The sequence below is a fragment of the Myiozetetes cayanensis genome, unplaced genomic scaffold (assembly GCF_022539395.1).
Source record: "Myiozetetes cayanensis isolate MyiCay16 unplaced genomic scaffold, myiCay2020 scf10, whole genome shotgun sequence".
Taxonomy (NCBI): domain Eukaryota; kingdom Metazoa; phylum Chordata; class Aves; order Passeriformes; family Tyrannidae; genus Myiozetetes; species Myiozetetes cayanensis.
Genome location: NW_026086605.1, coordinates 28,168,449 through 28,182,924, shown reverse-complemented (window position 1 = coordinate 28,182,924; position 14,476 = coordinate 28,168,449). Strand labels below are relative to the sequence as shown.

Genomic DNA, 14,476 nt, shown 5'->3' with positions numbered 1-14,476 from the left:
AGTGAACTAAAAGGATCAAATCTGAACTCCAGAAGTTTACCAGGCAGACGGTGCTGCAATGCAGAAGAGATACAGGAACAACCCCACTGGGAAAGGCTCTTCTGCCCCAGGGGTTCAGCAGAGAGATGCCAAAGGCACGTGTTTATCTACGGACCAGAGTTCTGCTGGGAAACCCCACTCTGCAGATGGATTCTGGCTGCTCCCAGTACACAGTGCTCTGTAAGCCCATCTCCTCTTTTTCCCCACAGCGTCATCAGCCTGCTCTGTGCTGCTCCAAACACATCACTGCCAAACTTAATTCTTTCTTTTGCTCCCCTCTAGGAAGCTCTAGTTTTTTATTTTCTATCCACGCATACTTTAGCAAACAAACAGCAAAACAAATGTAAATTATCAGTTTTATTTTGCTGATGCTTTAAAATATTTATAACAGCAACCAAAATATTTTCGACCGGAAAGGATAGGCTTTTAGAGCTACAGAAACTAAAGTGAAATATTTATTATTATGTCAGTTTCTATACAACTCTTACAGAAAAAAAAAAAAAAATCACTTCACTCATTATCAGCATTTTCCTCCCCTAAACCCTCAGTATCCAAATGTAAGTATTATAAAAAGAAAAAAAAAAACTCAAATAAGTATTTTCAACACTACATTTCCAGCCCACGCAAAAATAACGATAGATTTAAATTATGACTCGTGGTTTGCAGTTATTATTACAGAGAAGATTCCTGTAGTCGAGAGGGCTTCATTTTCAGAAAGAAGAGCCACATTTTCCTACTCATAATTTTTGAAATTAAGATCGTCTCATAAGCAGATTTGAATCAAAATATCAAGACCCAAATTAACACTAAATATTATATAAATAGGTTAAAAGACGAGGATCAGGAAAACATAAATATGTTATGCTATAAACTTGTATCTTGGACTGAGATTAAAGATGAAGAAATGCATCGGTGCTTCCTTACAGGAGACCATCGAGAAAACAGGATTTTTACCATTTACTTACAATTTTCTGTTGCTTTTTCAGTCAGAGTGAAACAAAAACCTTGGCCAACTGCACTCTGTTTCCAGTCCCTGCCACCCTCTCCTGCATTGTGCTGCAATATTTGGAGCAGTGCAAGCAAAGCAAATACACGTAAAAAAAACCCGACAGGCGGTTGTCCCGCATTTCCCAGCGTTAACTCGGAGGGCCAGCTGGCCACATAAAAAAAAAGAAGAAAAAAAAACACCTCGGTAATTGCCCAAGGAAGCCCATCAGCCGCCCCTCCTCATCGCTCCTCTTCCACACCGCTCCTCTTACATAACCGAAGGGACGAAAAAAAATAGGTTGAAAGCACGAAGGCAGAAGGAGCTGATGAAATCCCACGGTGACAGTTTCTTTTTTTCCTCCCTCCCTTTCCCTCCCCCCGCGGCGCGGGGAAAGGCGGGGGGAGGTTGCGAGCGGAACCGGGTCACCCCCCCCCTACACACACACACACACACACACACCCCCCGCTCCTTGATGTCATTTCCCTTCCCGCCCGGCCGCTCCCCCGCCCCGCCGGCCCCATTACACAAGTGCCCGGGGCAGGGGGGTCCGCCACGGCCAGGGCCCCGCTCCCGACCCGCAACTTCCCCGCGGGCCGGAGCCACAGCCCGCGCTGTGCCTACCGGCACAGCGCAGAGGCCGCGGCCCGGCCTGCGGGGAGCGCCCGGCCTCCACCCGCCCCCGCGCCCGGACCCACCTCGGCAGCAGCGGTGTCGGCGTGTCCCGGGCGCGGGGCCCGGCCGATGCGGCTCCGGCCGCGGCTTGGGGGCCGCCCGGGGCGCCGCCCGCGAAGAAGGCGCTGGGGGCCGGCGCGGGGCGCCGCCTGCGCCGCTCCGGCTCAGAGCGGGACCCCCGGCGGGAAGGGGTGTGTCGCGGGGCCGTCAGGGCCCCCGGCGCCGCCTCCTCCGGCGGCGCTTCCTCCGCGCCGGGATTAGCGCCGGGATGGCCGCCGGGATTAGCGCCGCGCTCGGGACGGGCCCCGGGACCATCTCTCCGCCATTTGCCCCCCCGCTCCTCCCTTGCCGTCACCCAGCGCCGCGCGCGCGCGCCCCGCCCCGCCGCGTGCCGCCGCCGCCAATCGCCGCGCGCCGCGCCCCTCGCGCCTGCGCGGCGCGGGGCACGGCGGGAGCTGTAGTCTGCTGTGGGGGGGGAAGGCGGCGCTGTTCCGGCCTCCCACGTGCGCCGGATTCGAGGATTTAATTGATGGTACCAATTAATGGCACCAACGCTCCGCGGAGTGGAGTGTGCCACGCGGGTGGGCATCGAACACCCACCCACTTTTACGTTCCGCAAGGCAGGTGTTTCCTAAAAACGCTCGCGGAATAGAAAACTTAAAGAGGTGCGCGACTAGAAAAAAGCAATATATTAGAAAAGAAACATCACCCTGGCACGTGTAGTTTGGTAATTTTTTCAGAGGAGTGAGGAACTCAGGGGAAAAAAACCGAACAAACAAAAAAAAAAGGAACAAAAACCCTCTACAGCCTTGAGCCTAAACTGGCTTCAGAACGTGTGCTCGTATTTGCCATCCGTCATTCGAGGCTTTATATGTACAGGTCCCAAATGCAAAACAAATTAAAAAAAATCTAACAGGCTGATTTCACAGCACAGAATAGGTTAGAGTTCTCTCAATTCTTCTAGTTAAGAAACATTACTATTTTCTTAGCTTTATATTTACTTTACCCAGTGCAAAATCACTGGCCTTCAATAAGGAGATTCAAGACTATGGTTTTGTTCAGTGATCCCGTGACTCAATCTAGTCTTTCCTTGACACCCACTGATGCGGTGCCAGCTTCTAGGTATTACTTCTGATGGACAAAATGTGCTCTCAAAAGCCAGTGTACAACTGGTGCTACCAGAGAAAGTGAAGATAAAACTGACTGAGCCTTGCGAGGAGATGTACAAGCTTCACTTGAAATAAGGTTGGGGTTTATGTTGTGTGTCAGAGAAGGTTTACAAGCTCATCTGTATCTCACCACCTGACGGTTATGGAAGAGCCACTGGAAACAGGTTACTAACTTTAAAATTCATAATTTGAATGCAAAAAGTGAGAAGTGGGTTTTTTTTTTTTCCCCTGGGACTCCTCTTGATCAGAGCTAATAAGTGTATTTAAACACTAATAAGTGTATTTCAACTTGAAGAGTAAAATGGAGAGCTGAACCAGTTTGAGTTTTGCATAATCTTACTTGGTGACTAACTGATCTGTTAGACAAAGAGAAAAACACGGGACTGTGAGAGCTCAAAATACCTTAAGGCTCTGTGAAGTTCTTTACAACAAAAAGAGAAGTTTGTCCAGAGAACCAGAAAAAAAGTGAAGAATGTGGCCAGAGTAAGAAACTGACACCAAGGAACTATTAGGAAATAGTTTCTATTTTGATATGAAGTTAAAAGAGTTGAAATTAAATTAAAACTGTTTCTAATGTAGAGCCTGGGCTACCTAAGTCACTTTCTCAGTAACTCAGAGAATTTTGCAGTCTAGTGGTAGTAATTGGATGTCATTGGAAAGCTCTCACACACCTCATACCCCCGGGATAGCTTCACATTTCCAGCAGCATTTCCAGTCTTTGCAGACTCCCCATACAGAGTAATCTAAACCACTGCAGATTCATGGTCATGATGGAATTTCCCATGACTAACAGAGGATAAATTAAACTCATTTATGTGCTGCCTATCCTATCTCGGGTATCAGTAGAAGTCTGCAAGCCTAATAAAGCCTTTTACTGGGATGTTGATGGAAAACAAACAAACGTTGTTGTGTTCAAGAACAGCAGAGATGGGCCGGTTTTGCTGCCCCTAACATATTTGAGATACTTTTGAAAAATTTCACACCTTGTGTCTTAGTAGGCTTGGCAGTTAACATGTTAAACTTTGCTATTTCCATTTTCATCTGGCTTACCTCAAATATGCTAGTACCAAGGCTGAGCAAACAAAAGCCAAATCCCATCTATGTTTGGCAGTAGATGAGTTTAATTCTCAGAGGGTGGAATTTACCGGACATCTATCTTACGCTTTTTGTGAAATTCCATTAGTGATAGTTACCATCTCCTTTCACACACACACAAAACAAACAAAAACAACGAAAAAAACAACAAAACAAACAAAAACACACACAAAAAAACAAACCTCCAAAACTCAACCACACAAAACCTTTTAACAAAAAAAAAAAAACCCCAGACATGAAATACTGCAGTTTAGCATTTGCCTCCATGAGAACAGCAGTAGGAGATAAGCAGCCATCTTACAACTGTAGCTTTTCCAACCCCAACGAGAGAAACGATCATCTTTCCTACTTACAATAAAGTCAGAAAGCCCTGAAAAGCACAGCTTAAATGCATCAAAGCTACACATAAGAGAGATAAAAGTATAACAGTAGAAGGAACATATAAGAGGGACAGAACAGCTACTTGGATGCATTACATCCTAATACACTTTAGAATCCTCCCAGTTCTCTTTTTGAGGTTCTGGGCCAAGATCTTGGGGGGGGTGGGAATCAAAACAGACTTTTCAAAATGAGCTGTAACCTCGTAGAGAGTCTTTCACATAATTCAGTTTTGAGACACCATTGAATCATTTTAAACTATTTCAGTTTCTTCCAGAAGAAAAGGTAGACAATGCAGCAGGAAAATGGGAGGTTTCCCATGCAGCAGATACCCTTGGGGCAGATGAAGACAGTCATATCCTTCCAGAAGCTGTCAAGGAGGTTTCTCAGTGCTGCCTCATGGACCAAACCCAGCAGTTGACAATAATATCAGCTTAACTGAGGCTACAGGCTCTAAAGGGACCATAGCACTAGGTATCCTTCATACCAAGTACACAAATTAGCAGCACAATACATCCTTGCTCCACCCCTTTTTCCACAAAAAGCTCCATAACAAGCTCCATAAACCCTTGCCCTGTTCCCTGTAGGGCGCTGCCCAAGAAGAAAACAGCAGCTCTCAGGAGCTCTCCCCTACTACTCCTCATGCCCGCACCACTCTCCTCACAACTGTGCAAGCCAGCAGCCTCTCAGTCCACTTATCATCATCTCCTTTGCCTCTTCCCTGTTCTTCTGTCTCAGCCTCGTCACTATTTGCCTCCCAAGTCCTCCCCAGCTTCCTCTATACTTCCTTCCTTGCCTCTTGTCCAGGTGGGAAGGGACAGGGGTGAAGGGGATGTCCTGCTGCTCTCACAGCTGCTGCAGCGCTTTCATGTCCCAGTTAGCACCACTCAAAATGCTAAACATTTTGGTGCTTTTTTGCCTTTTCTTTGCAAAGTGTCAATCCCCTCCTGTTCCTGTCCTTCAAATGTCACCGGGCACGCACACGGGGTGAGAGCGCACAGGCCCTCGGCATTTCGATTCACTGGGGCTAGAACTTCCCCCTTGCTATTTGCGTAGCAAAGGTGAGGGGAGGGTAAAGAGCCACTTCAAGTAGCTAATTACCATACTTGGGTCAACTTCTCCGAAAATAGCCACTCTGTCAGTGCCGCTGTTAGCGCTGGCTGCGGGAAGTGCAGCAGCAGCTCCCCGGGGGCCGGGCGAGAACAGCGGCACCCAGAGCTGCCCACTAAAACTGCTCTGCCACTGCCCTCCCCAGCTGCACAGGGGAGAGAAAATATCACCAAAGGCTCATGGGTCGAGATGAGGGCAGGGAGAGATCACTCAGCAGTTACTGTCACAGGCAAAACAGAACTGACTTGGAAAAATTAGCTTAGTTTATTACCCAATCAAGTCAAAGTAGGATAATAAGAAAGAAAACTAAATCTTAGAACACCTTTGTCCCAGACTTAACTTTTGCTCCCAATTTTATGTGCCTCCTCCCCTCTCTCATATATCTCTCACACTCCTCTCTCCAGCTGCAGTTGTGCAGTTTTCTTCTTCCCCTTTTTAAATCCATTATTCCAGTGGTGCTGCCGCCACCGCTGATGGGCTCAGCCTTGGCCAGTGGTGGGTCCATCTTGGAGCTGGCTGGCATTGGCTTTACCAGACACGAGGGAAGCTGCTGGCAGCTTCTCACAGAAGTCCCCTGTGGCCCCCCGATACCAAAACCTGGCTACACAAACCCAGTTCAGCCAACATAAAGCAGAATGTACAGGGGCAGGGAAAGAGAGGGAGATCTGCAACCCACGTTTAATTTTGTCAAGAATATGGCTTTTCTTAGTGAGGTATTTCCAATGGATAATGTATTGCTTATTTCTGACACTGAACCCTGAGAAGAAAGACTGAAAGGCATTCAAAGAGGGGACCTTTATACAGTTTGGGATCTTTTTTTCAGTATTTGCATCATAATGAGGTGGTCAAGCCAAGGCATTAAGTTTAGTAACTGAAAGGTTAAAACAAGTTTTGCTGGACAGAACAAAGGAATGCTCATATGAGTGCCAGTTCTCCATGATTAAACAAAAAGAAAAAAAAGCAAGTTCCCTGGATTGTGGCACTACTGAGCCAGGCCCAGGCATCCAGCAGAAAAAGTTGTCCTACTCCACTTTCTCTCTGGCCTCCACACCCATCTGTTGCAATCACGAGAGGCAGCATCATCTCTGCAATGTAAGAGCCTCTGGAAAGACTCGTTTGACTCGATGAACCAACAGTAGTCATTCACCTATGGCTAAATTCTCAGTGGTTTTCTGTGCAGTTTTTTTCCCCAGGTGATCAGCCTGTAAGTCGACTGGAAAAACCTGTGGTGAAACACCAGTGGGAAAAGCACAAAGTAGCTTTCACCTTGTTATAATCATCAAGGTCAGAACTTTATTCCGCCATGCAGTTTATCCCAGCAAGCTCTGCTGAGAAAGCAACCACCTGCACTGTAAAATCTTCAGTGGGAAACAATGTGCCAACATGTTTCAGGGGAAAAAAAAAACCCAAAACCAAACCCAAAGGAATTTGTAGTAAGAATGCAGCCTATCTTAAAAAGCTGCAAGGAAAGTCTAGGTTCCTTGGTCCTTTGAACAAAAAAAGTTCCCATTTTTTGTTAAGGAATAAAAGGGGGCTGACTCTCTCAAATGCCTGAGATCTTTTTCAGCCTTATAGGAGGAACAGATTAAGTACCGACCTTTTCCTCTCTCTGAATTTTTTCACTCCTTCTTTTAAGATCTTATTGTTTCACATTATTATTGAATTTCTGTCTGCCTTTACAGCAGCAGCCCTTAAGGAAAGCTACCAAAGTGCACCAACATAATGCTTGTTGGGCAGAGAGAAACATGGGAACACAACAAGGAATCTGTGTTTTAAATTGTTCTTATAACAAGCTCATTGGAACTGTCATTGTCCTATTCTATTTCTCCTCCAGCAATAGGGGGAGCAGCCATTTCTGTTGCCCATTTTGCTACTTTGCTTCCTTCATCTTTTTAAAAGGGTAGGTATATGACCAACACTTTATGTTCCTTTGTCTTCTAATGTGGCTTTTATGAGCAGATTCTGTAACCTGTAACATTACCTTTTGTGTTTTAATTTATAAGATCTTTGTTTTCACCTTTGTATTTCACAAGTACTTGTTTCTACCTTTTAGAAAGAGTAGAGCTTGCCCTTAACTAATGGCTTAACTAAGCACTTACTACAGCAGTTATAAAACATTAAATCCCAGCAATAGCAGGCTGACAACTGTGTTGGTGCACTGAGACCAGTATGTGTGGCCACTGAGAGTTGTGTGCAATGCTACACAGGACAGCAACATAAACTGCAGCTGGAAAAGAAGATCCACAGAGAATTAAAACTTGTGGGATTGATGAGGTCTGCGTGGACGTGTCCTTGAACGTCATGACAGAATTAATGTACTATCTAGCAAATTAAGCTGATAAAATGAAAATTAAAAAAATAATTAAGCTTTCCTCATGGGAAGGTGGGAGGCAACCAAATACCAGTTAGTGACTTCACTACTTTCCTCCCAGAATACAGCCCTGAACAAATTACTTTCACCTTTATCAGAATATAGTGCAGCACTATGAGGAAAAGCTGCCATGCCTCTGCCTCTTGCACAAGACCCTGGTACACCCAGGGCCATACATTGTACCAGTTCTGCAAACCTGTTCACACTTAAAGATCACTGCCTACAATAGAACCTCGTACCATTAAATGGTCAAAGATCACTCTGCAGCATCAGTAGAGGGGCTGTTAGCAAGTGCTGGCAAGGTACATTCAAAAATGTATTTAAAGATGATAACAAAAGGCTAAAAACAACCTTTGCACTGCTTGGTTCTTTAGACATATCAAAGAAATTACTCATTACTGGACCTAGCCACATGTAAGGGCAACAGAGCAGGCAGTGCATTTACTGTCCAAAAGCACATTATTATTCTAATAATACACTGGCCTGCAGGCAGCCTCCTTATGCTGTACTTCTCTGCTGGATCTGTGACCTTGAAATTCTGAGATAAATGTTTACCGTGTAGCAATTACTTTTTTTTTTTTTTTTTTTGGTAAACATTTGAAAGAAGTTGGAGGAATGTATTGATGCAAGAGCTTAGACTCAAACTAAGATGCTTCAGCTAACTCAAAATGTCTCCTTTCTGGTTTTCATAACAAATAAACCTTGTACCGTACCTGGTGGACAGCAAAAATTAACTCTCTTTTGATGTGTGATACCGGGGGGCTTGAACAATATGCAGTGACCACAGGTGTCTACTTGGTGCTTTCTTGTGCCTTTCAGATAATAAATACTTAAGCGTATCCGAAAGCTCATTTCAATCAAAATACCTTTGCTGATCACCTCTTAAGCAAAAACATAGCAGACAAAAGCTGCAGTTTGTTAAAAAGAGAAATCATTCCATGGTCTACTTCAGCACAGTGTTGTGTCTTCTAATGCAAAGTACAGGAAATTTTGCTCCCTTACATGCTTTCTCAGTCTTGCAGAGAACTGCTCTGTGGCTGCCTGGTCCTTCCTGTCCCATTCAGTTCCCAGACTCCGTAATTTTCAACACAGAGCACAGCCACAGCCCTCCCCCTCCCCACCATCCCCCCTTCAAAAAAAAATAGTGTTTGGTTTGATTTTCCATATTATTCTCACCACCAGATGCAAGATTGGGCAAGGGCTGAGTAATCATACAGGACTTGTAACTGGTTTCATCTTCACATAGAGTAATCACTTTGGTCATTATCAGCTTGGACCAGATTCAGGCATGCTGGAGAGAAAAAAATCAGAATTCTCTCTCAATCCATTGAATTATCCACCAACAGTCATCAGTAGCTGAGAAAGGAAAAAAACATATTTGAAAGAGCATTGATCCCTGTTCTTCATTTTTATTGGATGTACATCAGCAGGTACAACTACTGAATGCTTCTCCACGAAATAAACGTTCGATTAAGCAGAAAAAATGTTTTAAAGCAACAGTAGCTCTGTGCTGGGCTCCAGTGACACCTACTGGTAAATAAAGAAGTTACCAAACATTTCTTGAGAATGTAGCAGCATTAATTTATGCACTTGCCCTTAGGATCACTCATAATTTTTTTTTTTTTTTTTGGCATCTCAGGCTATGAACCGTGTTACAATCCGGTGTTAGAGTTAATAAACTGTGTTTATTTTTTAAAACCGGATTTTGACTCCATCTGATTATTTACTACTTGAAACTGCATTTTTATCACTCTAAAGGTATTTTGAAGCCATACAATTTACAAATCTACTGGCAGAAGTAGATTCAGATAGGCCACTGGATTTATGGCTCTCTAAAGTACACTGGGACATGTTTTCAATGATTTTCCCAGTAATTTCATTAATATGACTGTAGTCAAAAAGTAAATAACACATCTCCATTTGCTTTCAATTGCACGCCTTTTAGCATGGATTCCAAAAATTAAGATCCCATTTAGTAGCACAACTGGGCTGAGCTCATGGCTTTGCTTCTGACACATCCTTGCTGTTTGTGGTGCTGAACTGGTTTGTCCCAGCTGTGTCAGTCTGGTAGGTCATACAGATTGTTCTGAGCGTAACTTCAGCACTTGCAAAAGAATAAATAGCAGTAAACTCCCTAAATGACAGCTGGGGGACCATGATTCAAATAAGGTATTTCCAGTGACCTTTCAGCAAAAACTGGAACAAGTGGCCCTGTCTATGGTAGAAATACAGTTGTCTCATTTTTACATACCTTTTGATCAGATAATGCAGCCAAGAGTAACCAACTTCTTTTTAGGTACTTGATTTTTTTGGGTTTTTTTTTTTTAAGTAAAATGATATCCACTACAACTCTTGAAAAAACCCCTGCATGATGCAAGACTTTCCCCCCAGAAAATGGATTGCAATATGCATGATGCACATTCAGAGACACCACAGCTGCCAGCTGGAACATGCAGAAGCAACACAACAAGCAAGAGCAGTCCTACTGCTTTGTGCACCACACTCATCTCCCCATCTACATTGGGCTCCACCATGTGAACTGGTTTAGTGGATGGGCAGGAATATTTCTGTTTGAGACAATCTGGGACTGAGGGATTTCTTTGGAGATTGACAGGGAAATAACACAGGCAAGATTTTCAAACCAGAGTCTGGCCAAACAGTTGGCAAGAACCCTCACTGATGGAGGTCTTGCCATTCATGTTGCTTCAGGAAACTTTGCCCTTACTATCTCTGGCAAGCTTAGAGTTGTCTCAGTTTCACCTCTAACGCTGATGTACTTTCAAATATGGCTGAACAAAGCCACATAAAGTTTTTATCTCTTTGTCCTGTAGATCCTTCTTTCAGGGAGCTGAAGACTTTCTATTCAAAAGCCTACTTTGGTGAAGTCCACCAGTCTTCAGTGCGAAGTGTCCCAAAACGTGTCTGTAATAATGACTTCACAAACCTGTGTACATAATTAGAACAAGAAAACTATTACAGAAATGTTGCAGCTTGAAGATCTGGTCAAAGAATGTAATTCTTTGGTTTTAAACATGATGCATTAAACTTCATCAGAACAGCACTGTGCATGCTCCCATGGAAATCAGATGCCCAGCTGTTACTCTCTAGCCCTCTACACTCAGGCCCCGGCTTAACCACAACTTCTGTGAAGTGCAGTGTCAAGCAAACTCATAGGAAGTCGTCATGGTGACAAGCAAATGCAAATAAAGAGATGTATATAGAAAGAACAAGCCCATAAAAATCAAAGAGACTCTGTATTCATACCTTGACTAAACAGAGATTCACATAATATATTATACCAGGATTAATGATTCTCATAAATTAGATGTTAATTTCTCCACATGTGGAGCAAAAATGTTTAAATGAAATGGAGGAAAATCCATCCAGTCAAAGATAAGAGGGAAGCTTTTCTTGACAAATGAGGGAAGCCCAAGTAACCTGTTTCCAAGTTTCCATTTAAACAAGTAGTTTAAATTTCTCATTATTTCAGGAAAGACAAGCCCAAAGATATCTTTCATGTGAACAGATGCTGCGCTGTTTTCTTGAAGCTTGGGGCTTAGAGGCAGATTTCTCCTGCAGCTGCAGAATGCAGTCAACAAGCCCACTCTGTTCCAGGGTTGCTATTCAGAACCTTTTGGGCAGCAGTGAAAGAAGATCACATCAATTTCATGCTGGTTTTGCTGCTCTACAGAGATATGAGCAGCAGATGCAGAAACGAATCATGCCTAGGTTGCAGGGGAGGAAGATGTGCCAAACTCCTTTGGAAAACAAGGTATAGAAGATTTAATCAAGTACAACTTTCACAAATAATCTCCTACTTCGGAGTACTTTCGGTGCCATGGCACTGCTTTTGTAACAGCCCACACTCTGGCTGAGTTACAGACATTGAGTTCCATCTGCAATTAAATACCACACGAGTAGGGCCCCTGTATCCCTGCTGGAACAGATTTTACAGACCTTGGCCTCTCTCCCTGTCAGCAGCACTTCACCTGTGGCCCATGTAGGTTCTCAGCATTGTGCTCTGCATCTGACACTACTCCTGAACCACCATCCAACACACTTGTTTTACAGTATGAATGTAAGAATAATAACAAGAGAAATTCCAACTGCAGATACAGAAAAACCTTTGCAGGCAGGGAGGGTAACAAGGTGCTCAGAGAGGCTGTGTAGTTCCCATCCTTGAAGATTTTCAAACCTAACTGGATAAAGCCCTGAGTAATTGGGTCTGACCTTAGAGCTGACTCTGCTTTGAGCAAGAGGTTAGAGGAGAGACCTCCTGAGGTCCCTTCTCACCAGGACTATTTTATAATTCTATGGTAAATTACATAACCACGTAAGTGCCAAGTGATCCATATGCTACTTGAAAATGGCACCTCATATATACACACACACACACACACTAATATCTATACATTAAAATATACTAACTTCAACTCTCTATGCTTTTAAGAGCCTAAATTAGAGCCCACAGGACTCAGCATTCTTTGTAACACCAGTGCTGTAGGTTGGGATGGCTGCAGTGCATGAATAGAAGATAAAAGTCTCAGCTCTCACTGGGTTTTTCAGATGAACAGGATAAGTGTGCATAGTTAGACATTGTTTTTGCAGTATTCCAAGGCAGAGGATATAAAGAATCAGTAGCAATTTGGAGGTGCATAGATTGCTTTGTTTTGCCACAGGTTAATAGCAAACCCTAGCATTTAGGGAGTTAAGAGTCTTGGAAGAAAAGCTTGGTAAAAACCAGCCCGCTGACTAGATATCAGAATGACCCTACTCAGAGTTAGCCATGCTGAGATACGAACTTACAAAATTACATAAAAGCAGAGGCACAAGAGAGCTAGAAAAGCACAAGCTGTTGCAATCGAGTCTGTCAAAATCCACTTACCGAGCTTCGTCATCTCCCTGGTTTAGAGGGCACTCAGCAACCTCAGCTGAGTACATTCATGTCATATTACACTTATGTCCTGTTTATTTGTACTGGTTTCCCATCTTTCATGCTAAACTCCAGAAATCTAATCTGTATTTTTCTCTACAGCACAAGGAAGTTAGTGTGAAGTATGCCTGCTAGTAGCACTGATCGATCCAAAGAGCCCTCAGATTGGTAACTTGGACATAAAAAAGAACAGGACTTCAAAAATCAACTGGATGGACTGCCTCTGGTTAAGCAGGTTTGAAGTGTAACCTATCTGCTTCAGGCCATACTTATCTGTTTCCCTGATTCCAGATGAAGTCTGATCTGCTACAACTGGGAAGTCCTCCCCCTTCCCTCCCAAAGCAGCAGCTCTGCCTGTACTGCAGGCAGGATGTCTGTGGCCTGACTGTGCACACTCAAACCAGCTCTCCCTCAGGCAGAGGACTGTGAAGGCCAGAACTGCCACAGTGTCCCTGCTGCTGGCACCCAGTGTGAGCAGATGAGAGCAAACTGGTGTGACTCCAGCAAACCTGCTCTCATATCCCTCCACAGGAGACACTTGAGAAGGTACAAGGAAAGCACAGATCTCCTTCCTCTCTACTTACGTTTCATTGTACTTAGACATTCACAATCAACATTTACCGGTCTGCTTGTTGGTAAGTTATGAGTCAGGAGACTTCAGCACATTCCTTGCTAGAGAACAGGGATTAAACTATCAGATCTTACTTGGTTATAAGTTTATGCTGAAAACTAATAAGGAAACACTATTTTACAGAAGTATTACACTTCAAACCTGCTGAACCTGAGGTAGTTAATTCAGTTGAATTTTGAAGTCCTGATCTTCTATGTCCAGAAAGGTTTTACACGTTACCATAACAATGGCTGCACCACATTAGACTGTAGAACCTTTTAGTGCAATATCCTGCCTCCTGCCTAGGAAACAGCTCAAGAACAGGGCAAGTGTGTAGTAGTTTACAACTGATGCAGTAGAGCACCAAAAGGCTCTGCAATCTGCCACCCCCACCTCTGAGTGCCCTGTGCTAATGGCCAGGTCAGCTTTTCCATTAGACCTTGGACACACCTCATTGCTGTGGTCTTGTCTAGTGGGGACTGTGACCTGCCACTGGACCTTCCCAGAAGTCTTCTGTGGATTAGCCACTTCCTACACTTGCCTTGCTGTCATCCCCAGCTCCTGGCTTGCCCACCTTGCAGAGCAGCCCACTCTTACTACTGCCTGTCAGCAATCTCTCTTTGAAACTAAACAGAAAGCCCAAATCTAGCCCAATGTAAAACCCAATACCAATTTGGTAATAATTAAGGTGAACTGGAAAAGTCTTTGATGAATGCAATCCCCTCTCCCAGGTTCTTCTTCAAGTTCCATTAAGAGAGCATAAAATGCATGCTCTCATATACTCTAGGTACGGAACAATTTAGGACAACTGGCCCATAAAAGCTACACTTCAGAAAAAAAGTGAGATCAAGCTTCTCTACAGCTTTCTTTACACATCTACTGGCTGGAAACCTGCTGCATGCCTCTGGCACCTTGTATGAGAAGTCAGACTCAGTAATCAGTAGGAAACAGAATTAGCAGTGAAGGCAATGATATTCATGCAGTGCAATTTACAACAAGGCATCTGCCTGTGCATGAATTAGTATTTTCCTTAATTATCTGTAATAGGAAATCCCAAGATTCTCAGCTGGCCCTGTCAGTCAATATTAACTACAGACTTGGAAAATGATAT

General features: G+C 44.0%; 1 protein-coding gene across 8 annotated transcripts in view; it reads right to left on the bottom strand.

Moving 5' to 3' along the window:
• WAPL (WAPL cohesin release factor) overlaps positions 1 to 14,476 on the bottom strand; it is a 135,470-nt gene that overhangs the window by 62,434 nt on the left and 58,560 nt on the right. For 2 of the 8 annotated variants that reach the window (XM_050305525.1, XM_050305526.1), the window contains one exon: positions 8,999 to 9,113. The exons of 3 other annotated variants lie outside the window; for them this stretch is intronic. Coding sequence is in view for 1 of the 5 variants with exons in the window: in XM_050305523.1 (XP_050161480.1) it covers positions 1,228 to 1,253 (26 nt within the window). In the remaining 4 variants the exon portion in view is untranslated. Of the gene's footprint in view, positions 1 to 1,004; positions 1,174 to 1,227; positions 1,383 to 1,722; positions 2,022 to 8,998; positions 9,114 to 14,476 lie in introns of those variants that run through there. 3 more of the 8 variants (XM_050305524.1, XM_050305523.1, XM_050305527.1) reach the window with 3 other exon arrangements.